Genomic DNA, 27,533 nt, shown 5'->3' with positions numbered 1-27,533 from the left:
CCCTTTTTAAGAAAGAAACTCCAACAAAAATCTCCATTTTAGCAAGAACAACTTGTAAATAATTTTTGTTCATCAGGCATATTTCATTTACTATTTGTAAAGCCATGAACATTTCCTCTATTTCATATTCTTCTGCTTACACAAGTAGAAAAGGATAAAAGCAGTTCATGCCAATGTTTAGATTTCTAAATTTACAACACAGCTTCTATCCCTATACAGTCCACTTTATGTACAAAACATCTTCAAAGAAATGACTTCAGTTTTTATTTCATGACAGCTATTTAAATTCTCTCAAGACTCAACTAAATAAAAATAGCCTTCTGCAGTTACTTCCCTCTGCAACTAATTAGTAAGGATCTCATTTGCTCAACCCCCTTAGCTGTCCATAAGATCAAAGCAAACCTAAGTCTGGGAGGTAACCTTTTGGAAATATTCTGGAGCTGTATATACAGGATCAGGTGCTGGGCCATATTATTGAGTATTTCTTCAAAGTGAATAAAACTGTACAGACTGATGTTGCATAGGGATTTAGAAACTGTCTGCTGAAGTTGGGGATTAAAAGGGAGCTTGCTAATTTAACATTCACCATTTTTATAATGGGTTATTCTCCAAAAATCCTGAAATTTAATTTTAAAAGGGAATCTTGTCAACCTTTCTTGTAGAAGGTTCTGTCGCATTCCCTTTTCTTCTCAACAGTTATCATTATCTCTAACACAAGTACACAAGGCTGCAAGACCTTCAACTCAGATGTCAGCTGTGACACACAAAACGTTCCTTCATCAGTATACAGGGAGAAAAACACTGATTTTCTCTCCAGTGTAGATCCTACCCCGTTATCCATACAAGTCAATACTAGATATCTGCAATACATACCACATGGCATTGTACAAAGAAACTACTAGAAATTTAAGTCATGAAATTCTACCAAGCTCTTAGAGTATTTTTGTCTTATAAAATAAAAGGATTTATAACGTGTGCTTGGAGTAAAGAACGGTAACCATATCTTGGGCTGCATTAGGAAGAGCGTTGCCAGCAGGTCGAGGGTGATGATCCTTCCCCTCTACTTAGCCCTGGTGAGACCACACCTGGAGTGCTGGGTTCAGTTCTGGGCTCCCCAATACAGGAGAGACATGGTCCTGTGGGAGCAAGTGCAGCAAAGGACCGCAAAGATGATTAAGCGACTGGAGCATCTCTCACATGAGGAAAAGCTGAGAGAGATATGACCATTCAGCCTAGAGAAGACTTAGAGGGGGGATCTTAACAACATGTGAAAGTATTTGAAGGGAGGGTGTCAAGAGGATGGGGCCAGACTCTTTTCAGTGGTGCCCAATGATAGGACGAGAGGCAACGGGCACAAACTGAAACACAGGAGGTTCCATCTGAACATGAGGAAAAGCTTTTTCACTGTGAGGGTGACAGAGCACTGGAACAGGTTGCCCAGAGAGCTTGTGGAGTCTCCTTCTCTGGAGATATTCAAAACCCGCCTGGACGCAATCCTGTGCAACGTGCTTTAGGTGACCCTGCTTGAGCAGGGGGGTTGGACTAGATGATCTACAGAGGTGCCTTCCTGCCTCAACCCTTCTGTGATTCTGTGAAAGTCTGTCCTAAGGATGGTGTATTTGTGTTGATTTTGTGGAGCAGTGTTGTTTTGAAGTTCTCAGCCATCTTTTCTGGGAACGCAAACTAAAATAGATGTTTGACTAATGATGAGAATCCATATGTGACGCTACAGCCTTGCTTTTAGATCAGAGCTAAATGGCTAAATTCCAAACAAATATCATCTGGCTGATTGCCTAAAGCTGCAGTTCCTCAAGTACAACATATGTATTTGTATAGCTTTCTGTTTACAGAAAGGGATCTGGGATATTAAATGGGAAGAGAACTGGTAAAACATGTGCAGATGAATGCCTTGATATACTGAGCATTTTATAAAGTTACCCCCAAAAGGTGAGATTTCATCTTTTGCTTTTGATGTTTCAACCAGGTAGGTCTAAACAACAAATGTATCCAAACTATCTATGTCAGCTACAGAAAGTTATAGTGTAATTTATTGAAGTAAAATACTATTTAAAGAAATTTACTGCCATGAGTCCTTCTCACTCTAATATAACGTAGGTTAAGAGGAGGGAACACCCCTTCTCACAGCAGAAATTTGTCACAGAAAAGCAAGCCCTGAAACCATTATTTCAGTATAAAAAGCTCAACAAATATAACAATAACAAGTCAATCAATTTAAAAATACATCTTTCATTAAAGTAACATTATTGGGGAAGTATCTAAAACGGTCTACCTGTAAATGCTGGATGAGCGGAGCTTTATGAACTGCGACGAGGGATTTAAAAAACACCACCACATACCCTCACTGCCTCCCCCCCATGATACACAGAAACATAAAACTCTTAGGGGAGAAGCCACTAGCAAAGTTGGAGGGGAACGAGGGAAGGAAAAAGAGAGGGAGCTGGTTATTCTTTAAGCTGTGCTTGCTCCCTCCCCTAAAGAAAAAAAGTTGCTAGTTGCTGATGTCACCAAAGTGCTAACGTTAATCACTCACAGCATCACTGGTACACACAGAAGAGCATATAACGGGGATGTTGAAGCAGTACACTGTCCAACAGGAGGTGAGTGAGAGAGGAGGAAAAAGACATCATTTTCTCCTCTATTTTCTCTGAAAACCAAGGCAACAGCATCTTTAGACAAGATGTGCTCTTGCATGAATGTGAGTAGAAGAGACAAAGAAGCCATGCCGTCAGCAGCATCGGACAAAAAAACTGGAAGAACCAAGCAGTGAGAATTCAGTCGAGGGAATCTGAGGGAAAAAAAAATCAAGCAAACTGGCAAAGAGACCAGGAAGGAAACACCTAATGTAAAAAAGGACAGAAAATCTGGTGTTTATTTCATTTTCACATCACCACCATATGAAAATTCGGTTCTGAATTTTGTATCAGGAAGTGAAGGTGAGTACTGACTTTATAATGTATAAAATACCAAATGTGTTTCCCAAATATTAACATGCCAATAATTGCATATCCTCTAATAATTAATGTTTCATAAGAAACAAAAACAGTGTTATTATTATTAATTTAAAATCCAGACACTCCCTAACTATTTACAAAACACTGTGAAGATGAGACTATTGTTTCTAGACAGTGTCAGGAAATGTTCTATAGAAAAAAATATATGTATGTAAGTTTAAGTAATCAGGATCTCTCAGATAAGAAGAGAAAGACAAACAAGCAAGTAGATGCTCTGGTCTACTGGTCTACTAATGTGGCCCACTTTTAACATCTACGGAAGTTGGGCAGATGTCAAAACATGTCTGTCTAACAAGTTTATCCGACAGCAAACTCAATTCCTTTATATTGCTGCTATATCAAGAAGGGTACACTCACCATGGGATTAGACAGGCAGCCTCTACCTAGATCACTCATATCTAAGGTTTTATACTGTAATGAAAATGCACATACATCTTTTTCTCACTACTTCCCAATAAGTATAATCCAAAAGCCACAAGCAACATTTTCATATATGACACAGAATTCTTATCAATACAATATAACTATCAAGATCCCACTCAAATAAATACAGATTTTGCCAGCCTTCTTTCTAGCTAAAGTATACTAAAAGTGTTACAGAATAATTTTAGAATACGTTATGAGCAAATTTCATGAGCTTTATCAGAAACATTTTCCATATTCAATTGTTATTTAAGCCAGGAGGCTTAGCATCTTAACACTGATTAAAAAAAAAAAAAATTATAATGAGGTCATAAGCAATGTAATGCTGTGTTACTGTTGTGGGCATTTATGTTCATAAAAAAAGTAAGGAATCTTCACAATGGAAAAAACTTGCATAGGAGCACCACTGGAAACTAAGAATTAAACCAAAAGAGAATCAGATTAAATTGTTTATGTGCTTTTGAAAAAGTTACACTTGCAGCAAAAGCAAAAAAAAATCCAACCCAGCAAAAAATCTACTATTTCTTATTACAGTTTGCTTCTTTTGCTATCAAACAAAAATGTTAATCAAAATGTCTACTGAGGTAGAAGCTAACCTTGTGTCCTGTAAGGAAGATATTCTTTAATAGAAGTGTTTAGAGAATTGCAGAAAATAGATGTTTTCCTTTCACTATTTATAGGGGTAACACAAACTGATAATCTCAAAATACTAATACTGAAATACTAATATTAAATTTATTATGAGGAGTATTAGACTAGTGCCTGAAATCAGGACAGATAGACTTTGGAATTACATACAATCTCTCAGCCTAGAAAAGAGTATTAAAGATAGTTATTTAAAAACAAAACAAAACCAAAGCAAAAAACACTATTTACCCAAAAGGTATGGTATCATGAACCACCTAAAACTAATTTCAGAAAGCTTTTCGAAGAGGCTGACTAGCATCAAGACAAAACACTGATTCCGATGGCAACAATGTACAGTCATCACAACTACTGCTTTAGTAGTGGATACAGATGTGCTTCTCTTTTCAGCAAAGAATGGAGAAAATCAGGGCATAAAAAAAATAATGTAAAAGAATACTGAAGATAAAATAGTATCTTCATACACTGCCTTGTTTTTTAAGCATCTGGTCAAAAATCAAGAATTTATCAAGAATTTATCCCTCAGTATTGCACTCCTGCCACCCCTCACTTGCCAGTTAACAAAAGGAAATTCATTGCTCACAAAAGCAAGCTTTGAGATTACGGATATTATTACACAAGTAAAATAAAATGATAAGAATACTTAGACTTAAGACTGACTTAAGATTCAGACACAAGCACAGAGAATGCCATGTTTCTTTTGAAAAAAGGAAAGGAAAGAAAAGAAACACTTTTCAACATACTCATTAGGATGTATTCCTTATGACAGGTAAAGAGTTAATTAGTTGGATGGTTAATCTGTCTGTCTTTAATTTAAAGCCAAACCAGACAGTGTTTCAATTCAGTTTAGAATTTAATGTCATTTTTTCATGAGGATTTGGCTCAAAATTGTGTTAAGTACTAAGTTTTCCTATTAGAAATGTTTATTCTATTAAAATATTCCTACCTTGCTCCAAAGAAGAGATTATTTATTAATAAATTCTCTTTACGCTTCTGATCATTTGTTTTTCCCAGTTGGTTTAGGGGTATATCTTTCAGAAATACAAGAGACATTTATCTCTCTCCTTTATAATTCTGAAGATTTTTTTATTTCATTTAATGTTATCTAAGTGCAAATTCCTCAAGATAAAAACAGCCACTGACTTTATTCTAGGGATTGTACCAAATACGTACATAGCAAGATGACAAAGAGGCAAATCTGGGGTGGGCTGCGGGTGGCCAGCATAGCTCCACTCCCTGTCCCAAGGGCACGGCAATCTGAGACAGATCTCTGAAAGAAGGTGGCTCTCCAGTTGCAAATTCTGCAAAATGCACTGTCTCTCATGGAGACGAGATACAAGTGATCACCTTGAGAGGCAGCAGCGCCTGTTGAATTTCTATAAGCATGAGTTTAACCTTTAATTTAGGAAAGAAGTATACTCCAAGCTTCTATGAACAGCCAACTCCTACTTTTACAGAGCAGTACCACAGATAAGAGCACTATTTCCTAATAAACTCCTTTTCTAAATTACAGAACGCTACTGATATAGATCCTCGCCACATCCTCAGTGCTGAAACTTCTTAAGTGAAACAGCAATCTCCCTTTTCCAAAGGGATCACTATTGGAAAAGAAAAACTACCTAAGCATCATCACGATGGGAATAACCATCCAAAACATCACAGGAAACACAGCAATGGTAATTTGGCCAAAAATGGCTAGTTGTGCCGACAGCTTTTACAGCGTCATGTATCACCCCAACTGGAACAGCATGCTATCAAGTTACTCGAGAAAGAACTTTCAGAAGGAAGAGAGAGTGCCCGGAAGCCGGTCTTCGTTTGTCGTTGAAAACCTATCTCCATTAACAACCTACATTCTGTGCGTGACCTGTCAGTCTGCAAACCCCTCCAGTGACCAGTGCAGAACTTTTCATACGCTGGAACAAGACACAGCATCTGCAAGCAACACAAAGAAAGAGCTAGCGCTGGGCATCTGGCTCACCAGTAGTGTTCTGCTCCTCATCATTGCTGGGATCCTCCTCTATGGCTGTCTGCATCTACTGTGCCATAAGAGACGGGAGCAGCCGGAAGGACAAAACAGGACCTCAAAAGAAGACAACGTGAAGACGTGGACCAAAAGCATGGCACAGACCTCGGAGAATTTCGGCAGGCAAAGCCAACTGATTCAAGACACTGAGGGAAAGAATCCATGTGGCATCCAGCTGGCCACAATAATAGAGAATCCTTTAACTTGCAAGGAGCCCATCATGCGGACTTCCAAAAGCCAGGAACTAGTGCCAATGACAGAGCAGTATTCTGCTATGAATTAGAAACCTTTTATCAGGAAGCAGGTTTACTACACACAACATCCAAACTACTTCAGACTCATCGAGTGCTTTATTTTTTCTCAGCTCACATCAAGGAGTTCTGGTTGCTCCCTGTAGCACCCCCATCTCCACCTTGAAACCTCACGTCCCTTTCCAACAACCCATATACAGCCAGAGGTACTCAGATGTAAAGGTTTAGATTCCCAGGAAGTGAGTACTCCAGCTGCACTTTGTTACTGAAAAATGAAGCATTTAGCAAGTAATCAGTTGCTATTTTGAGGGGATTTTTTGGTTGCTTTTCTTCACTCTAAAACAGCGAATGAACATAAAACCAAATGAAAACTGTGACCAGGAGAATATTTGTACTAATACAAATTAAAACTGAATCAAAATTTTCGATGGGAACCCAGACTGCTATTCTACGGGCAGCTGAAAACTACCCTGAGTACAGTGGTTTGCCAATATGAATTTTACTCCCACGATTCGGATTGCTTCTCAAACTATACAATTTCCTGACTATGGTGCTTTTGATAGTTCCCATTCTGAATTAGTTCAGTCACAGTATGCAAACTAAACTCATCAGTATTTTAATGGTATACTTTTATATGTCTTTAAATATCCCCTCAGTCTAAAAATATATTCAGGATAGTGACTCTTTAAGGACACTTTAACTAAACTAAGGAAATATCTTGGATTATCTTATTTTGCAGTCTTTCACACCCACCATGAGCCAGCTTCTGCACCATAGAGGAGTGAGTCCCTGTAGAAGACAGGGAACCCAGGGAAGCAACTCCTGATCCTTCCCTCTTTCCCTTTCACTTGTAATGATAAAACTCACTCATCAGCTACAAATTTCTATCCAGCCATAAAGTAAGTTTTGTATAAACAGGGGCAAGGAAGTAAGAACACATCAAAACACATTTTATTTTTGGAACAAACTTGCTAATCATCTAACTTTGCCCTGAACTTTTTGACAAAGTACCAAGAAAGGCTCTGAGACAGAAATCTGTTCACAAAATGATGCATCTTGTCCAGTTTACATATGCAAGACACCCATTTTTAAATCTCTTAGGTGTATTTGTATTCCATAAAAACGTATTATGTCTTAATATTACTGTATAATATGGTATTTTTAAAAACAAAGATACACTCTGACTGCATGCATTTTAAATTGCTATTAATAAGAACATATGCTTAAAGACAGCTCTTTTTGACCCAGCTCATTATACTAATGAAGGATGGGGAACTGCTAGTTAGGCAGTTGCCGTCAATTTTCATTGCATTCTGGAAACCAAAGTGGTGTACAGTTTTGGTAAGAGCGTACCTGCTGAAATATTTCACAACAGGCAATGGGTCTTTTCAGCTACTGCATTTTGGCAACATTTCCCACAATTTGTGACTGGCTTCAACTCTCACATTGCTAGAAATACATGAGCTAACGTAAGTTTGATGTGTTTTCGTTACTTTTTTCTACTAGGATAGGTAAGACGCACAGAACTGTGTGCCAAATGGAGTGTGAGTATTCTTTTTAGAAAACACTTCAAAATGCATTCGATTGTATTAAGTTAGCACTAACAGGTTTGCCAATCCCTACATAGCATTATCCTCCAGCTGACTTCTGGGTGGGCTTTTTTGTCTTTTATATCCATCTTCAGTAAACTGTAAAGATGAAAAGAGTTTATTGTGCTTTCAAATTAAGGTATCTTGTGAAACAGACACTAAAAATTCTCTTCAGAACATGATGCTAACTCTACAGATTTACTTCCAAAGTGGGGGAGAGAAGAGAAAGACAGAAAAAATTGCTTTTAAATGATCTTGCAATCAAACAAACTGTAACACTTCTCTGACTAGAATTTCATAAAAGAGAGAAAAGATTATTTTAATGTTAAAGGTATAGAGCCAAGAGACTGGTAAATTCTCATCTCTGCCAACACCCTGGGCACCTGGAAAAGATTATTCATTTTTCTTTATTTCTTAATGTGGGTTTTAAGGCAGTTCAATATATGTATTTATATGTTACACACACAAACATATATACCATGCTGAGAAGCCGAGGAGCAGTCTGAGGCAATTCAGCTACTTGATTTTTTTTATTTTTATAGACACAAACACATGCATGTACAGAAACACATGTGCATGTATCATACTCAGAAGGCAAGAAGCTACTGAGGAACTGTTCCCAGGGATGAGATTTAGCTCATCTAAATATAAAGCTGAATTCCACCCAAGGAATTTACTGTGCACTACTTAGATAAATATTTGTATCATTTCACAAGCAATGACTGTCTTGAACCCACTGCAAAATAGCGATATATAAAAAGTGTCATTTAAAGGCTTACATCAGTTTTGAAGAGCTCACGTGATTATACACACAGAACTACAAGATTCTTCTTCTCTTGCTCAGAAAGTTTTATTACAGATTCATAAAGGTTCAGAATCGAGATTATTGAATTATATCAAGCCTTTCAGTTAGTGTCCAATCTCAGGTTCATTCTGGCAATCCAGTGTTTTGGGTAGTTCACCCTCCAGTTTTAACTGATCTAATAAGGGGCAAGCATTTTAAGTGACTACTAAGTTGTTAACAAGAGGCACCATAGTGCAAACTGATGTTAATATGTGCACCAGCAATAGATAAAAAACATTATATTTACACTGAAAAGTAGTCTTTTGACTTTTTTCACAAAATGAGTTAGCATCCAAAAATGCAGAAGACACCCAAACATGAAAATGTTGTATAAGCCAGAAAGCAAGCTCTTAAATTGTTGGTCTGCAAAACCTCAATAAAAATCAGGTATTTTATTAACATGCAAAGTTAGTTTCAAATCTACAGAAGGGACTCTTTCTTATACATACATTACAAAGTACTTTACTCATCCACCCCATGTTGCCTTCTCCTTTATAACCAAATTTCAATCTCCTAACATTCATTTTACTCATCCTACACACATTTCAACAGAGTAAAGGCATTTCAATGACCATGCACAAAGAGCTTTCAAAAAATTCCAGCTCACTTAAAAGGCTGACAAGTTTCTGCAGACAGGCTCCTCCTTATCTGACAGCTCTGCTCCAAAGTCAGCCAAGAGAAGTAAATTGCATCAGCAGCCTTCTGTTTTGCTAACAGGATAAGGATATTGTTTGGAAATTTTAGATGCAGTAGAGAATATGAACACAACTGTCCATGCAGAACATGAACACAAAAGAATACAGTTCAAACGCTTTGATTCATTTAGAAATGCTGGATATTATGTGAAGTCTTTGAGATCAAAACTAAGCATTTATTTAATTACTCTTATGTAAACACATTGCTTGTACAAAAATTTTGCACAGAAAGTGTTTAACCATTATAATCCAAAACAGGCATGTATGAGTGCACATATGCACAGGAAACCACAATGTCTTTATCTTGACCTAAACAAGCACAGTGGATTGTTTAAAAAATAAAATAAAATAAACAACAAACATATTTCATGGATTTATGATCCAAGTGCTTACCTTGAATACCTCAAATAGCTCAAGAACTTAAAAAAGACAATAAAATAAAATAAAAATACATAGTTACTCCATAACCCACTATTATCCAGTCACTATTATCCAGTCACAAGGCAATTCAACATTATAACAGTTAAAGGACTCAAATAATATAGAGAGTGGATATGCTCTGTGACAAGTCTGGGTATACAGTGCACAGAACATGCTGGAATTTCTAGCCTCTGTCATATACAAATTACAATTCATTACTTGTTATACACAGTAAAACGTGTTATACACAGTAAAAATGTCCTCTTAAAATTCCATTCAGCTATTCTCAATTCCAAAATACGCTAGATTCAAATATAAAAATAGACTTCTGAAAATTTAAAAGCAAAAAGAATATTTGGTAATACAGAAATAGCTAGTTACGAAAGTTGCAGAAATGCATCTGGGAACAGACTGCTGCTGTTCATAGCAATATAAAAATAATCAGCTTTCTGAAAATGTACAGCTCAGAGTAAAGGTTACTAAATTTATTCTAATAATGTAACCTGACTGATGCAAAAAGGTTCCCCAGTTAATCCTCTCCCACTCACACTACTGTATCACCACTTAGATAAATTAAATTAGCAATCTCTACTAAATTCTGTGGGGTTTTTTGCTCTTTACACTGCATCTGGTGAGTTCCTGAAATAGTAAAGAATACAATAACTCTAATGTAAAAGAGGTCTACTATAATTTACTGTTCCCTAACTGTTGGAGAGAATTATATAAAACCCTAATCACAGTACCAGAAATAATTTGTTACCTTTCCACATAAAGAAATGTGAAACCTTTTCCACCTCCTTTACATTTTAAAAACATGGAACTTTTACAGTAGCAGCAGATATATTAGGACTGAAATTTGTAACTTCTGAGCTATCTCTTCAGCTCTCCCATACACTAGCTTGCTGGGCAAATCGCTTCACAGAGCTTGCACTGTAAAACTAGGATATGATGTGCAGAAAAAAACAGTAGGGTAGGAATTAATTATGCTCATGTTAACATAGGAACTAAGATAATGAAGGTGATGGCACATGAAAATGACACAGCTCACTTGTACAAATTACAACTACAATTAGGTCCTGTAAATCATTTTAAGCTGTTTTTCTGTCAACATTCCTCTAATTTGGCCATTGAATTTCTATTCATCTTTTCCATGCTTTCACTTTGCCTCTCTGACATTCAAAAAAGCAAAGCAAAATTAGAGTGATATTTTTTGTTAAATACTCTGCAATGATTTGCTCAAGATACCACTGATGCTTTTTATTGATTAATATTTCTGACCGGATATTAAAAATGCAGATCTATATTGCTATGCCTTTAACTGTTGTTGTTAAGACTCAGGTAATCAATTCCTAAGCTTAAGGAAATAAATCTGCAATGATCAGGGAGAATAAATCTCTCTCTCCAACATCCAATACTGCACACCTGAACATAGCTTTGGTCCTGCAAATACATGCTAATTTTCCTCACTTGGGTAATTCCATAAAAACTCCCAAGACTATTTTTTGTGCCAAGTTCTCTCACAGCATGTCAACCAACGTTGTTACTTTCCAACTTCAGTATTGGGTATTGCCTTAAGCCATAGAGTACACGAATACAAATCAGGAGAGCTGGATGTCATTGCTGGCTCTTACACACACTTCTGCTGAAAACTTGCATAAAGCTTGCAGGCACTCACAATCTCAAAGCAAGAAAGATGATGCTAATCCAGCAGATGAGATGGCCAGGAGGCCAAGTTCATCAGTCCCACTTTGAGACCCTTGGGTTGAAGACAGCAAAAAAATGCTAAATTTTCTTTAAAATACTTTAAGAAGCTTAGTATATGATAGTTTAGGATGGTCAGAATCTATACTTCAAATGTAATCTGACTTTAAAATTAGTAGTTTTTCCTATTTATTCCCTTTTCTCCTGCTACTGCAATCTTCAGCACTGTAACAAGGGAGCAGTCGCTTCCACGATGGGCTCTCGTTCTCACCTCATCAGCTAATTCTATTCTATTCATTTCTGTGAGTTGGCTCTGTCACTATAAGCAACTGTGCAATGCAAGGTGGTTGAAAGAAGGACTTATTTTTAGCAGTGTCAAATAAGACATAACATCTGACTAACCATTTGCACTTTGGCTGAAACATATAGTAATGTTCACAGTAAAGTCAGAAAAGGAAGCATATGTTGAATTTAAAATACTCTCAAAATGTATTTAAATCCATTGTTTGTAATAACTTTCATATCCCATAATCTCTATAATTAAAAAGACACCTTTAAAGATGTGCAAGCCATAAACATAAAAGGAATAAAATCCAACCTTTGATCCACAGAGATACTGAGGCTGCGCATTAGGCTGCTTATCTCTCTGAAACTCCTGAGAAAAGGGTAGCACAGTTCGAACAAATCTATAAAAACAAAATAAAGAATTAATTAATTACACTTAGATTATTAGGTGTGTACCTAATGCATCTAACCAGGTATAACAGTGCTTTTGTCTACATATAAAATCAAAGCCAGCCTGGTAGCCCTTCACAGAATGGTCACAGAATCACAGAATGGTTGAGGTTGCAACGGACCTCTGGAGATCATCAGTCCAATTTGAGAAAGAGAAAGCACATAAGCCTGCACTGCCCAAAAACCTGGGCACCAGAATCCATCTCTCCTTCACTTATTGACACACTGTTCTGCCCAGTTGCGTGCAGAGTCCAAAAATATTTCTCATCTCCAACCTAGCCCAGACCAGCAAAAGGAGAAACAACCAACAAAACAGTAATAGTAGCCTGTCACAGAGAGTAAGGAAGTTCCTTGTGCTTCCAAACTTAAATCCTTAAGGATGAACTACCCCTACAAAGAAGAAAGTGACATCTCTAATGCCGTTTTGCAAAGAAGCTCACAACAGGAGATTCCTTCAGGCTAATACCTGAACAAAATTAACATGAAGGGTATAATTCTTCTACCAAAATTAGTGTTTGTAAAGTCTCACCACACTTTAGTGTGAGCATGTACCAATATAAACCATGTTTAGTGAACAGCTTAATACCTGTGTAGCATAAGAGACAGGATGATACGGGAACTACAAAGATATGGAGTACTGCAAAAGATATGATCAAACAGCACTCTCCAAACTAAGTTCTCTGAGAGTCTAAAAAAACAGTGTTTGAGTAGAACTCTGCACATTCGAGTATTGCAATGAACAGGATGTACCGATCTGGTCCTCTGATATTGCCAGTTAATTTTGTATAATTTACATTTCACATTTCACCCAAACATGTAAATTTGCACCAAAATTATAGTTGTTTACAATTATGTCCACTGTGCTTTAAGTTCTATTTCTGAGTAAGCTGAATCATTCCTGTGAGATTCTACAACTTCAGGACAAGATTTTCCGTATTTGTTTAAACTGCTCAAGAATAGACATATCAACAGTTTCAGCTATCATTTATACGTTATTTTATCCATGTCTTCAAGATAATTGGTTCTTTTTATTTTTAATCAGTGATTGCAATGGATAAATTGCTGCGAGTACATCAACAATGTGGGTTGTAAGCAAAGAAGATTAAGCAGATGAAAAGCCTGCTGGCTTACCAAAGCTTTTAACAGTGATTGCTAAAGCACAACACTAGTCCAAAATAAGTATTTCAGGGATCAAATCAAATTACGTTAGTGTTTTTGTGATGTCTGCCAGGAAGGAACTTACAGTGAATCACAGAATCACAGAATGGTTGAGGTTGGAAGGGACCTCAGGAGATCATCTAGTCCAACCCCCCTGCTCAGAGCAGAGTCACCTAGAGTGCGTCTCCAAGGCTTGTGTCCAGGCGGCTTTTGAATATCTCCAGAGAAGGAGACTCCACAACCTCTCCGGGAAACCTGTTCCAGTGCTCTGTCACTCCCACAGTGAAGAAGCTTTTTCTCATGTTCAGATGGAACCTCCTGTGTTTCAGTTTGTGCCTGTTGCCTCGCGTCCTATCATTGGGCACCGCTGAAAAGAGTCTGGCTCCATCCTCTTGACACCCTCCCTTCAGATATTTGTAAACATTGGTAAGATCCCCTCTCAATCCTCTCTTCTCCAGGCTAAACAGGCCCAGCTCTCTCAGCCTTTCCTCATAAGAGAGATGTTCCAGTCCCCTAATCATCTTTGTAGCCCTTCGCTGGACTTGCTCCAATAGTGCCACATCTCTCTTGTACTGGGGAGCCCAGAACTGGACACAGTACTCCAGATGGGGCCTCACCAGGGCTGAGTAGAGGGGGAGAATCACCTCCCTCGGCCTGCTGGCAACACTCTGCCTAATGCACCCCAGGATACCATTGGCCTTCTTGGCCACAAGGGCACATTGCTGCCTCATGCTTAACTTGGTGCCCACCAGCACTCCCAGGTCCTTCTCCGCAGAGCTGCTTTCCAGCAGGTCAACCCCCAACCTGTCCTGGTGCATGGGGTTATTCCTCCCCAGGTGCAGGACCCTGCACTTGCCTTTTTTGAACTTCATGAACTCTCCACCCAGCTCTCCAGCCTGTCCAGGTCTCTCTGAATGGCAGCACAGCCCTCTGGTGCATCAGGCACTCCTCCCAGTTTTGTATCGTCAGCAAACTTGCTGAGGGTGCACTCTGTCCCTTCATCCAGGTCATTGATGAATAAGTTGAACAAGACTGGACCCAGTACTGACCCCTGGGGGACACCGCTAGCTACAGGCCTCCAACTAGACTCTGCGCCGCTGATCACAACTCTCTGAGCTCTGCCATTCAGCCAGTTCTCAATCCACCTCACTGTCCACTCATCTAACCCACACTTCCTGAGCTTGTCTATGAGGATGTTATGGGAGACAGCATCGGAAGCCTTGCTGAAGTCAAGGTAGATGACATCCACTGCTCTCCCCTCATCTACCCAGCCAGTCATTCCATCATAGAAGGCTATCAGATTGGTTAAGCATGATTTCACCTTGAGGAAGCCATGCTGACTACTCCTGATCACCTGCTTGTCCTCCACATGCTTGGAGATGGCCTCCAGGATGAGCTGCTCCATCACCTTTCCAGGGATGGAGGTGAGGCTGACTGGCCTGTAGTTCCCCGGGTCCTCCTTCTTGCCCTTTTTGAAGACTGGGGTGACATTGGCTTTCTTCCAGTCTTCAGGCACCTCTCCGGTTCTCCAGGACCTTTCAAAGATGATGGAGAGTGGCCTAGCAATAACATCTGCCAGCTCCCTCAGCACTCGTGGGTGCATCCCATCGGGGCCCATGGATCTGTGGGTATCAAGTTTGCTTAAATGATCTCTAACCCGATCCTCCTCCACCAAGGGAAAGTCTTCCTTTCTCCAGACTTTCTCTCTTGCCTCCACAGTCTGGGATTCCTGAGGGCTGGCCTGAGCAGGAAAGACTGAAGCAAAGAAGGCATTCAGTAACTCTGCCTTCTCTGCATCCTTTGTCATCAGGGCACCCACCCCATTCAGCAAAGGGCCCACATTTTCCCTAGTCTTCCTCTTGCTACTGATGTATTTGAAGAAGCCCTTCTTGTTGCCCTTGACATCTCTAGCCAGATTTAATTCCAAACGGGCCTTAGCCTTCCTCGTCACATCCCTGCATACTCTGACAACGTTCCTATATTACTCCCAAGTGGCCTGTCCCCTTTTCCACTTTCTGTATACTTCCTTCTTCTGGTTGAGTTTTGCCAGGAGCTCCTTGCTCATCCACGCAGGTCTCCTGCCCTCTTTGCTTGACTTCTTACTCATAGGGATGCACCGATCTGGAGCTTGGAGGAAGTGATGCTTGAATATTAACCAACTCTCTTGGACCCCCCTTCCTTCTAGGGCCATAACCCATGGGATTCCTCCAAGTAGATCCCTGAAGAGGCCAAAGTTTGCTCTCCTGAAGTCTAGGGTTGCGATCCTACTTAGTGCCCTGCCTCCTCGCAGGATCCTGAACTCCACCATCTCATGGTCACTGCAGCCAAGGCTGCACCCAACCTTCACATCTTCCACCAGTCCTTCTTTGTTTGTTAGTACCAGGTCCAGCAGCACACCTCTCCTTGTTGGATCCTCCACCACCTGTGTCAAGAAGTTATCATCAATGCTCTGCAGGAACCTCCGGGACTGTTTGTGCCTAGCTGTGTTGTCTTTCCAGCAGATATCAGGGTGGTTGAAGTCCCCCATGAGAACCAGGGCCTGGGATCGTGAGGCTACTTCCAGCTGTCTGTAGAAGGCCTCCGCCACTTCCTCTTCCTGATCAGGTGGCCTGTAGTAAACACCCACAACAGTGTCACCCACGCTAGCCTGCCCCTTAATCCTTACCCATAAGCTCTCGACTCGCTCTTCATCCACCCCTAGGCACAGCTCAATACATTCCAGTTGCTCTCTCACAAAGAGCAACTCCACCACCTCGCTTTCCTGGCCTGTCTTTCCTAAAAAGCACGTAGCCATCCATGACAGCACTCCAGTCATGCGAGCTATCCCACCATGTCTCTGTAACTGCAATGAGATCATGGCCCTGCAACTGCACACAGATCTCTAGTTCTTCCTGTTTATTCCCCATGCTGCCTGCATGGGTGTACAGGCATTTCAGAGAGGTGATTTAGCATGCAGGTTTCCCAGGAGGGATACAAGAGGATCCTCCATAGCTATGTCCCATGCGCACTTCCCTGGCTGTATGCACTCACTGGAGGCATCCCAACTTGAGCTGCATTTTGCCAACTACCCTGTCTCTATAACTCTCCCCTTCCCCCGTCTTTCCTAGTTTAAAGCCCTCCTTACCAGGTTGGCCAACCTGTTGGCAAAGACACGCATGCCCCACTTAGTGAGGTGGATCCCATCTCTCGCCATCAGTTGTCGATTTTCAAACAGGGTCCCATGATTGTAGAAACCAAAACCCTGTTGCCAACACCAGCAGCGCAGCCAGTTGTTAACTTGGAGTCCGTCTCCTCCTCCTCTCATCCATCCTCCTCACTGGCAGGATTGAGAAGATGATGACCTGGGCTCCCAGACCCTTGACCACCATCCCCAGAGCTCTGAAATCCTGTTTGATGGTCTCCAGTTTGCCCTTGGCGTCATTAGTGCCCACATGGAAGAGCAGCGGAGGGGAATAGTCTAACGAGTGGACAAGCCTTGGCAGTCTTTCCATGACATCTCATACTCGAGCCCCTGGCAAGCAACAAATCTCTCTAGATAAGAGATCAGGTTGGCAGATAGGTGCCTGCGTCCCCTGCAGCAGGGAGTCTCCAACAATCACCCACCGCTTCTTCTGGGCGTTCCGGCAAGGCACAGGGTCTGTTGTCCCAGTTGCTTCCCTTGCAGCCATGCCCAGCTCCTCCTCATCCTGGAGGGCACTAAACCTGTTCCTCAATTGCAAGTCCTCAGGAGGAGTAAGAGCCTTTCTCCTCCTACGAGAAGTGACCAGTTTCCAGCCTTCTTCTAGATGTACCGTTTCACACGGCACAGAGCCCTCCGGCAACTCCCCTGCTGTGGGGGGTTGGGACTCCTGGAGCTGTACAGTCTCCAAGAATACCCTGTCTCTCTCTTGCTCATCCTCTCGGATGCTGCGCAGCCTACTGACTTCCTCCCGTAACTCCCTTACCTGAGAACACAACTCATCAACAGCAGCACACCTCCTGCAGGAGAGGTGACTGCCAGCCCAGGCCTCACGGAGAGGCCCCAAGCATTCCCTGCAGCCCGAGACCTGCACAGCTGCATCAGCTGTCAGAGGGTTTGTCTGGGTCCCAGCCTCTGACACAGCCAATGCAGCGACTCCAATGGCTACTGGGGAATGTGCTCTGCAGCATGTCATGACCCTACCCAAGGAAGCATGCACCACTAGGATTGGAAGCAAAGGTGCCTTCTTGCACCCTTCTGCACAAACTGCTGCATCTGCTCACTGCCTCTGGGAGCTGTGCTCTAGGCTTGGCTCTTATATAGGCCTCTCCCTAGCACTGACTCACAGGGTGCTTGACCCACCCCAATCAAGGGCCACCTGGATTAAAGACCCCAACTCCCTCTGATCAGGGGCAACCAAGAGGGTTTGTTAGCAGCAGCTACACCTAGCTAGAGCTTCTCCCAGGAGAAGTTAGGCCTCCTGCAGTTGTCCTTGCCTAGCTTCCCCTTTCCTGTTCGCAGCAATCACCTTCTAGTTCCTCAGGGGTCCTCAGAAAGCCCCACAACTTCCAACGGGGCCCTAAAGTTCTAGTCAGGGCCCAAACACTGCTGTGCAAACTGCTGCCTCTGTTTGCTGACTGTTAGCTGCGCTCTCAGGTTCTAGTTAAATTAAAACAACAACAACACAACAATTCTGGGACCTCTCTTCTTAATCCTTCACCCTCAAGCCATGTCTCTGCTTTCCATCTTCATTTTTTTTTCCTCTCTGCCTTCCCTTTTGACTTTTCTTCTCTTGCTTCCATGTAGCCTTTCACACAAGACATTACCTATCAAGAGTCAAGAAATAAACTGACAGCTCATACAGAACTTGTCACTCTGTCCTCGTGTGTCTGTACATAACTTGCACATGCATAGTTAAATACAGAGATAGCCCATCAATTTAAAGTTCACACCTTGCACTTTAACAGCAGTTACCTTTCTCAAGGCAGTAATCTATATAACGAACATGCCTAAGAACTACATACAGACTATCTTCCCTCTTCCAGCAAAAATACCGATGGGCACCATATGGTGGGCGTACAAACACATAATCCTCTCACCATGCTGCTGTTTTAAGTGCGTCAGGAACCCACTTTTGATTGAAACCAGAGCAATTCTGCGATGAAACACGTCAGGCTGAACACATGATGCAGATGTTGCCTAAGACCCGCCTCCTTTTATCATCTCTTAAATTAATTATCCTGAATTAATTATCCTACAAGCCTGAAGATCAGCCTAACTCAAACTGAGCAATCATTTTTTTTAAAGTAAACAAGCAGCAGCCCTACAGGATCCTCCTAGTGTCCGTCAGTGTGCTACATTCGCTTCCTAAGTGTTGCAGTGGAGCAGTCTGCAGTACTACAGTCTTTGTGGGCAGGATGAACGCAGATTAAACCGTTTTAGTACCTATCGAACATCTTTCATTAAAGCTGCCAGGTGAAACATCAACATTTGATTTAGATTTTCTTTTAATATTATGTTTGGGCAATTCTTAATACATCACACTGAATACTCTAACATGCATCTCTACACACATTAACAATACCCAACATGTACAGCAGCTTCCTCAAAAATATATTCATGTCCTGTGCAGACAGATTCATGTAACAAAAGCTTTTTAGCAAGAACTTTACCACAAAAAAGTCAGGCTTTTTTGCAGAGAGAACCTGAGATCTAAAATGCAACATAACCATCACAGATCAGGTAAGAGTGGGAAAGCTGTCCAAGGAGACAGTGAAAGATGAGAACATGGTTCCTCCTCTTCCTACAGTCCAATATTCAATACCACTTTACTGTCACTTCACAGGGCTTTAACCAAAACCCAAGCAAAAGCTAAATGCAACACAAACCCTCAAAACAGAACAAAAAGCAGGAAGTCCAGAAATATAGAGTGTCAAGAACTGTGCCTTCCACTGATTCAAATTTTAGATTCTCACTCTCTCCTATTTCCATTACTCTCTCTCCTTAAACGCTGCAACAGAAGGAATGAAGGATACCTGGAACAAAACTGTTTTTGCTGATATGCTATAGCTTTCTGCTAACATCAGCCAAATGCAACAAGTAAAGCTTTAGACCGAAAAGACAAAGTTTCAAATATGGCACTACCATTTGAGGAAAAGAATGACATAAAATATAATTTATGGCTTCACTGAATGATCACTGCAGACCTATGACAAGTCTTCTCTGTGCCAAAAAGGAGGGGAGACACTTTGAAGTCACACTTGCCCTTCCCCAGCTCATGAAGGCTCAGTAACACACAACTGATAGGTGTGACAGAGCCAGGAGGTCTAGAGACATGGAAGACAGCAGCAATGCAAATAAAATCTTATTCAACACACACTGACCTCTTCCCTTATCCAGTAAGCCATTCTTTTTCTTCATATTAACACAGAACCAAGGGATGTAATTTTATTTCCATCATCTCACAGCTGAAGATCTTGTTTACTAATACTTGTTTACTTTCTGACATGCACTTTGCAGTGTTTTCAGACACACTATTTTTCAGCATATCATAGCTAAAACATTAAAATATCATAGCATTTTGATGATCAGGTTACATTTGACTTCCACTGTAGATAAATAACAGGCTTTCATACATTTGACGGTACTTAGTAAATTGACTCATTCTTCTTTGTTTCAAGTAAAGCATAAGAAGGGGAAAATATACTAAATGAACAGGGATGGCCTTTGCCAGCATTTGCTAGGAAAGAAGTTGCAGGAAAATCAGAGAACTGTTGAAAACAAAAGGCTGCCATGCTAACCTGTTAGTGGATCCATTGTAGCAGTAGTTTGGAAGGAAATCATAATTGAGTTCCCAAAAGACGTGAAGGGTGATTCTTCCATAAGGGGCTGACACATTGTGATTAGCTTCTCTGAACATGGCATCAAAGCTGTCCAAGGTCATATACCTACTCAGAAGCTTGTGAGTCATTTTGTTTATCTCTATCAAGCCATCTAGCTCCTACAAAAAGAAAAAAAAGAAAGAATACAGTGGAGAACCAAAACAAAGTATATAAATAACCTTGACCAAACAGGAGACTAGAAAGAAGTCAAAATTAACATTTGATTCTTCCTCAGTCTGTTACTTTAATGACACAGTTGTTCTTAGGATTCTTTTAATCTATCTGCCACCACAATCCTTTGAAACATCAGGGATATTCATTAGGATCTGTCTGCACTGCAGATGGGTCTCTCCCAAACACAGAGCAAGGCCAACTCTTACTCCATGGAGCAAAAGTTAAAACTCCAACATTTAAATAGGCTCAGAAATAGGCTAAGAAACAGCTTCTGCATTTCTTGCTTTACAGGCTATCACAAAGTAATTTCTGCTGGGTAGGGCAACTGGTGATCTAACTTTTGTAGTAGTAGTAGTAATAGTAGTAGTAGGGACAAAAATCACATTTACTGTAAATCCTTCTCATGGTTTCCTCTTTCTTAAGAGTATACTAAGATCCAGCAGAAGACTAGACATTTGCATAGATAATAAAGATCACATTTAAATGATAATAAAATCACAAAATCACTAGTCACTAGCTACAGACTAGTATATACATATAAATATATATGGGCACTACTTATCACAACATTTCTCCTCTTGACAAGAAATTTCTTAGTCTGGTTTCTTGCACTTTCTATAGAATAAAATATATCTATTTCTGATATCAGCCACTGACAACAGCAGTATATTGGAAACAGTATACTGGACAGATTCATGATCTGACTTGGTCTTGCACTTCCAAGGCAAGTCATAGTACGGCCTTTAACCAGTATGTCCCCAAAACAAAACAAAGAATCCCCAAACCCTCCCAAAAAATAAATTTTGCTATTAAAGATAGTTGTACAATGACATGATGGAGAAACGTCCAATGGAGATAGATTTGTTTGTCTGTGCCTCGAACTACTGCATATCTTTCCATACAGTGCTGTCAGATTTAATTGCTCCATGTTACAAAGGCTTTTCACACATGTGAGTGAAAGTTATTTTAAGGTAAAAAAGAAAAAGAACCACTATGACTATTATTAAAGAACTGAGTCCAATCTGAGGGCAAAAAATAGCTCATTTTTTTAAACTACCTTCATTTAATTTGAAAAGCAGCAGAAATTATTTATTAGTTAAGCTATTAGTATCAGTATCCCACTGAGGAAAATGAGCAGTTTTTAGCAGGAATGATTTTGCATAAAAGAAAAAAAAAAAGCAAAGGAAAAAGTAGCAGGGGTAAAGAAGGGGTACAAAAATTCAGCCTGGTCCACTTCTAACTCAAGAAAGTGAGAACCTATGACCTAAGATACACATTATCAATGATTTCTGTTCACTTAGCCACAGAGTAAGAAAACCTTGCAGATTACAAAGAAAAACTACATTTAAATACTTCAAAGGCAAACACCAAGCACTGAAAAGTCATGAAAAGCCAGATTCCTGCCCAGCTCTGTAGGCCAGTATTTGTTTTAGGTTCAGTAAAGAATGAAATTAATACGGACACTTAAAGTAGTTACGCATTACAAAATCTCGCAGGTAAAAGACATACTAGAGTAAGACCAATGGTAAACGTTCTTGCTCAACTTTTGTTTTTTTCACTCACGCTGAACTGAATGTGACTGATCTTTTTCCTTGTTGACTGCATATTTATTTGTCAAATACATGCTGTCTGAAATAAAATTTGATCATTAACATTTTAATCAGGAAACTAACTCAAAAAGACACCTTGGCATTGCACAGATGCTCTCCTTCCACAGGCGTGAGTCAGATCTCATTCCTTTACAAAAAAAATTGTCAGTATTTTGTCAGTGCTAGAAAACGAAGCTGCCTGGTTAAATAAACTCATTTTGATCCTACAAGACATAGGGCTGTCTTGTTTTGGTCTGTAATTTATCTATAAGCCCAGATAGAAGTGGGCTTTTAAAAAAACATAAGTCACAAGAATACTCATTTTCCCTGTTTTCTCATAGCTCCTAGTACAAGCCTTCTCTATGGCTGCTGTTTACATCTGAATACTCCCAAGGCTCTGGCCTGCAGCTCGTTTGGGTTTTTTTCCTGGGTGAGAAAAAAGAAAAAAAAAAATCCTCAGTCTCAACAGGACTAGGACTTGCACAGTCCCATGTACTGCATCAGGTCAGGTCACAGTACTGTTTGAATAGAAATGAAGGTTAAGGTATGGGGGGGGAAAAAATCATAGCAACCCAGAACCAATAGAGCCCACAACATACTACAAAAGCAAGAGAGGATTCGCCAGTATAATTTATGATGTAGCTGGAGCTGGTTAACTACACTACAAAAGAATGCCTTTTGCCAGAATTAGCTGCTTCTCCAGTAAGGTTTTTTGTCAGTCTAGACTTAGTAAATGAGACAAACTTCAACCATATTACTTGATTTCACACTCAAGGAAAAATGAAAACAAAACATCAGAGGGATTTTTTTTTTTTTTAAATAAGATTGCTTAACTTCTTTCCATTTGCATATATTTAACTAAGCTTTGGGACAAAACAAGTTGGCATGTTAGTCATTCAGCCTCTTCTCCCTTCAGAAGGAGGAGGGAATGACTGTACAACTATTCACTAAGGGAATATCAAGAGGACTTATAGCAAAATCTGACAAAACTTGTTTGCTTCTACCATTAAAAAATGAACACAGCTTTATAATGCAAAAAAGAGTCTAGATGTCAATCAATCTCAATGCAAACAAAATCTTGTAGTCAAATAAAAAACAACAGAACTAGCACTCGAGCCCTACCTTCACTGTTGGCTCTCTGGGAAAACTGCAACACAAGACTCACCACAATGGAAGTCAAATCCTCGCTTTCAAAGCGACCAATTGCCAGTTCCATCGATCTATACATGGCTGCTGAAATCCGCTGAGTGATTAGTCGGTTCAGATCTATTGACCTTCCAAGAAGCTGAAGAAAAACATTTATGAAGTTTTGAACTAGATGTCAAATTATGAGACTAGCTGTACAAAGATTATGAGATTCCACATATTAACAGACTCAAACATAGTGAAATTGCATTCCAAGCACACAGAAACACAACAGCTGGATAAAATTTCTAAATCCACACACAAATGAAGTACTACATTTTACATTCCAATCCTTACAAAAAGGAAGTAGTAAAATTACATGTTGCATTTACATCTAAGTATTTATATCAGCATTTTATGCTTCCCTGGCATTGTGCTGACAACTTTTTAAAACACTGATAAAAAAACATTATCAGATAGACAATATTACTACATATGACATTCCTATTTGGCTTGTGTTTGCTTAACTACAAAAGATACTTGCATTAAAATAGGATCTTTTCAGTTTATTGTTAATTTACTCCTTCATAAGATAAAAAAGCCTATCCCAAATGTCAGTTATGCTATTTAGATGATAGAATATAAAGAACACAAACAGTCTTGCATATTTACATAAATCAACACCACTGAAAAACTGCAAAGCAACTCAAATACAACAGAATGTAGAGTTTACTCACTTGGACATGTCTTTGTTTCAGCAGTGTTTCATAACGGTTGGACTGCAGTAACTGAATGGTTGCTCCCTGATTCTTGCATTCTGAACGCAATCGTTTATCCAGAAGCAGGCTGTTAAGAGAGGAAGAAGGTGCTTAAATTACATTAAACAGCAAATGGGAGAAGAAATGCACAAATAAAAGTTCTCACTACAAGAATAGCTACCTGCCAGCCATTGCCTTGTAGTATGCAAATATTTGGTCCGCCAGCTTGTAGACAAATTGGTCAAAACACAGGTTTACCTTGGGGGGAAAAAAAAAGTGTGTTTATAGCTACTTAACACTAAAAAAAAGGGAGCTTATTTAAGACTTTGCATTGCTTAGCAAAAATAATTAAGAAAGTTAACACATACAAATTTTCTAGCCTCTCACAAGGGATGATAACATTCAGTCTTCAGCATTAATGTAAGGGGTTTTGCACAGATCTACCCATTTCCTCACAATGTATCACCTAGAGTTACCAGTCTTGTCTTTCCTCTCAGTTTTTTCAGTATCGTCATCTGCTCTGAATCTCTCATAACAGGTCTTTGACTTTAGCATAGTTTTCACATTCAATTACAGACTATTTTCCTCCAGTAGGTAAGGTTACTTTACCTCTGCCTCAATCTCATCATAGAGGAACTGCTTCTTAAACTTAGTAAGAGCATAATGAGCACTGTCATTATAAAGGTCCAAAGAATACAGAACATACCTGAATGAAAAAGAATAAAAGAAGAGTTACACATCCACAGAAATTACAGTTCTTCAAGATGCTGCAGTCAACAAGTTGTGAGCTTGTCAATATTGTGAGCTACGTTTCATGCAAACAGGATCATTTTTTGGTTTGGATTTCTAAAAAAGAATCACTCTTGCTCCTTTAAGAAAGTCTTTTGTTAGTTCAAGAATGTGTGTAGATAGTTTGTAGTCTGAAACTTGTTTTCCAGCTGTAGTTTTCCATCAAAATGGAAATATGCCCTCACTACTATGGATTACATTTGACATCTTTGAGTCGGTAAGGAGATGTACTGAAAAATAAGCCTAGAAGAACTCATCCAAGGAACAATATACGGCTGGTGAATATTTGGCTGGTGCAAGGACACTTATATGAAAGGCTTACTATTCCAATCATCTACTTAAAAAAGAAAAGGTTGAGAATTCTGGAAATCAGCAAACATAAGTTTAGAATACTTTGAGTGACTGCTTTTTGAAACCAACTAAAGTAGTAACATTGTAATATGGAGTGGCCATCATTCAGAATAATTGCTCAGTGGAAGAGCACAAGTAGGTCTTACTCCATCATTGACGCCTCTTTGGTCTCCAAAATATGGTCCGTCAGAATCCAAGGCATGGACATCTCAATGGGAAATTGGATTCTTCTACCCATGGTCAGTTCTAAGAAGAACTCTCTGAACCACAACTGGGACAGATCACAGCATTGCTGCAAGGTTTCTTTCAGAAAAAATAAGGCAGAATTACACTTCTTGTAGAAGTACATTAAGAACAGTACAATTGTGATTTTGACGATGCAATGTGAAACAAAAAAGCAGACGTGAATCACTAGAGCTATACATAGGCCAAATGCGTAAGCCAAATTCAAAATGTAAAGCCCATGAGATTTTCAACTAATCCTGAACTCCATGTTGGCCCCCAAAGTGGTGCCTTATTACAGAAAATATTGTGTAAGTGGATGAGACCACCAGTTATATGTAAAAAAACTGCATACACCATCACAGGGGGGATTTCTAGCTTAATTTCTCAGTTTTGGGCTGTGAAACCTGTACACTGAGCTTGTGAGGTAGCAAGTCAAGGAGACAAAATTTACTGGAACCATCAGTACTATCTATCCTTCAGGAGGACTGAATCACTCCATATACTCCTGTTGATTAGATGGGCAGGAAATGAGATACAGATGCATGAAGAATGGATTAGAACAAGACGTTTCTAAGGGCACTGTCAAGGATGCAGAAATGTTCTTCCCATCTCTCTAGAAAACATTCAACACAAGCCTTCTTTGCAGAATGCTTGAGAATCAAAACAGGAATGAACTTTTTGCATTAAGATCTTCTGAAGACCAAAGTGCTGTTCACAAATAGCATTATAACTGAAAGTAAAAGGCTCCCCCTTCTTTGAGGGTAAAGGAGTCCAGTAACAAAACAAAAATGAAAGACAACACAGCATGGTGATGACAAAGACTAGATACATTCAATGTCAGTAGGTGAATTCTTTAGGACAGCATGTTTCCGATTACAATTAACTGAATAGTAAGAGTGGTGAAATGACATCAAATTTATCACAACAGAGAATTTGTTTCCTCTGTACTTAAAACAAAAACACCTCCCCCCCCAAAAAAACAAAACACAATCTATTTCCTTTTTAAAATTTCAATGTGTATGAGCTTATCTGTCCCTTGTTTATATAAATACATAAAAATATATAAAAAAGGAGGTAACAATATGAAATTCAACCCACTACAAACAAACATATAAAGTCAAAATAAAATTCCCATCACAATATTGAATATCATATCTCAGAAAAAGTTTGGACAGACCAAGATTTTTGATAAGTAAACCAAAGGTAAGTTGACTTAGGCAATCGGAAACATTTTCCAGGTCGTGTTAGAGGTGTTAGGACATGCTAAGCTGGACACTGATCATCTACATATCTTACCACTGAAATTTATCAAATGAGTGTAGAAGAAAGACTCGCGATGGAATTTTTCTATCTCCAATATGGTGGGCCCCTCAAGGCTACTTCTCAAGGTTTTCTTGGAACCACTTTTGTCAGCAATGAGGGACTCTAACATAGTTCTCACCATGTAAAGCTGTATCATTAAAGGAAACAATTGTGGTGGAAAGGGGGGGGAAAAAGGAAAATACACATGGTACATTAGTTGAGCGACACCGAGAATTACTATCAGTAAGCGACTGCTCCACTTCAAATTGAAAACTGGCACCGTGTGGGTAAGAGCCTTTGAGGCGAAAGAAACAGATGCAACGCTAGCCTATGCACCAGCACAAATACCTACCCATGCCAAGGGGATCTCCACCGATATTTAGAAGCAAACCATTTGCAGTGGAACAGTGCATATCACCACAAAAGTAAAAGTAATAAGTAATGTCTTACCACCAAAGTTTAAAAGAGGTGGATAGATGTAGGACTGCCTCAGAAACTTGTGTGTCACATGCAATAGCTTTTCCATTCCCAGAGACTTGAGCTGCTTCAACAGCTCGGCAGAGTTTAAGGACTCTGTCATAGTGCGAACCATGTAGAGCTAAAAACCAACAGACAGGGGCAGGCAGGGGAGAGAGAATCCGTTAATAATAACACATGGGTAAATAAGGAACGGGAAACAGAAGCAGAGAAAACGTGTTAGTTTGTTAAAAACAAAAAGTAGTATAGTAAGCGTGCAGAGGAAGATATACACTTCTAAAATAGAAAGGTTTCTTCACTCAGAATAATCATTCCAATCCAGTGCTCTTTCAAGTGAATAGAAAAGTTCCCATTGACTTCAGAAGACGAATCAGGCTCTCAGCCATT

The 27,533-nt window shown here is 39.7% G+C and overlaps 2 protein-coding genes across 6 annotated transcripts in view; one reads left to right on the top strand and one right to left on the bottom strand.

Annotated features, from left to right (window-relative positions):
• CYFIP1 (cytoplasmic FMR1 interacting protein 1) overlaps positions 1-27,533 on the bottom strand; it is an 86,672-nt gene that overhangs the window by 20,053 nt on the left and 39,086 nt on the right. For all 5 annotated transcript variants that reach the window (XR_010883815.1, XM_067294131.1, XM_067294124.1 and 2 more), the window contains exons 16-23: positions 26,664-26,817; positions 25,289-25,445; positions 24,612-24,708; positions 24,184-24,260; positions 23,982-24,090; positions 23,285-23,404; positions 20,276-20,475; positions 12,222-12,309 (exon numbers count right to left, since the gene is read on the bottom strand). Coding sequence is in view for 4 of the 5 variants with exons in the window: in XM_067294131.1 (XP_067150232.1) it covers positions 12,222-12,309; positions 20,276-20,475; positions 23,285-23,404; positions 23,982-24,090; positions 24,184-24,260; positions 24,612-24,708; positions 25,289-25,445; positions 26,664-26,817 (1,002 nt within the window). In the remaining variant the exon portion in view is untranslated. The remainder of the gene's footprint in view (positions 1-12,221; positions 12,310-20,275; positions 20,476-23,284; positions 23,405-23,981; positions 24,091-24,183; positions 24,261-24,611; positions 24,709-25,288; positions 25,446-26,663; positions 26,818-27,533) is intronic.
• On the top strand, positions 5,735-6,406 carry LOC106493989 (fibronectin type III domain-containing protein 9-like). The gene has a single exon (XM_013954123.1). The coding sequence runs from the start codon at positions 5,735-5,737 to the stop codon at positions 6,404-6,406; it is 672 nt and encodes a 223-aa protein (XP_013809577.1).

The sequence above is a fragment of the Apteryx mantelli genome, chromosome 1 (genome assembly GCF_036417845.1).
Source record: "Apteryx mantelli isolate bAptMan1 chromosome 1, bAptMan1.hap1, whole genome shotgun sequence".
Taxonomy (NCBI): Eukaryota; Metazoa; Chordata; class Aves; order Apterygiformes; family Apterygidae; genus Apteryx; species Apteryx mantelli.
Note: the sequence above shows the minus strand (reverse complement) of the source record. Positions and strands in the feature narration are given on the sequence as shown.

What these genes read in the sequence shown, in the direction of transcription:
- LOC106493989 (XM_013954123.1), top strand. Translation starts at nt 5,735, where the DNA reads ATGGGAATAACCATCCAAAACATCACAGGAAACACAGCAATGGTAATT.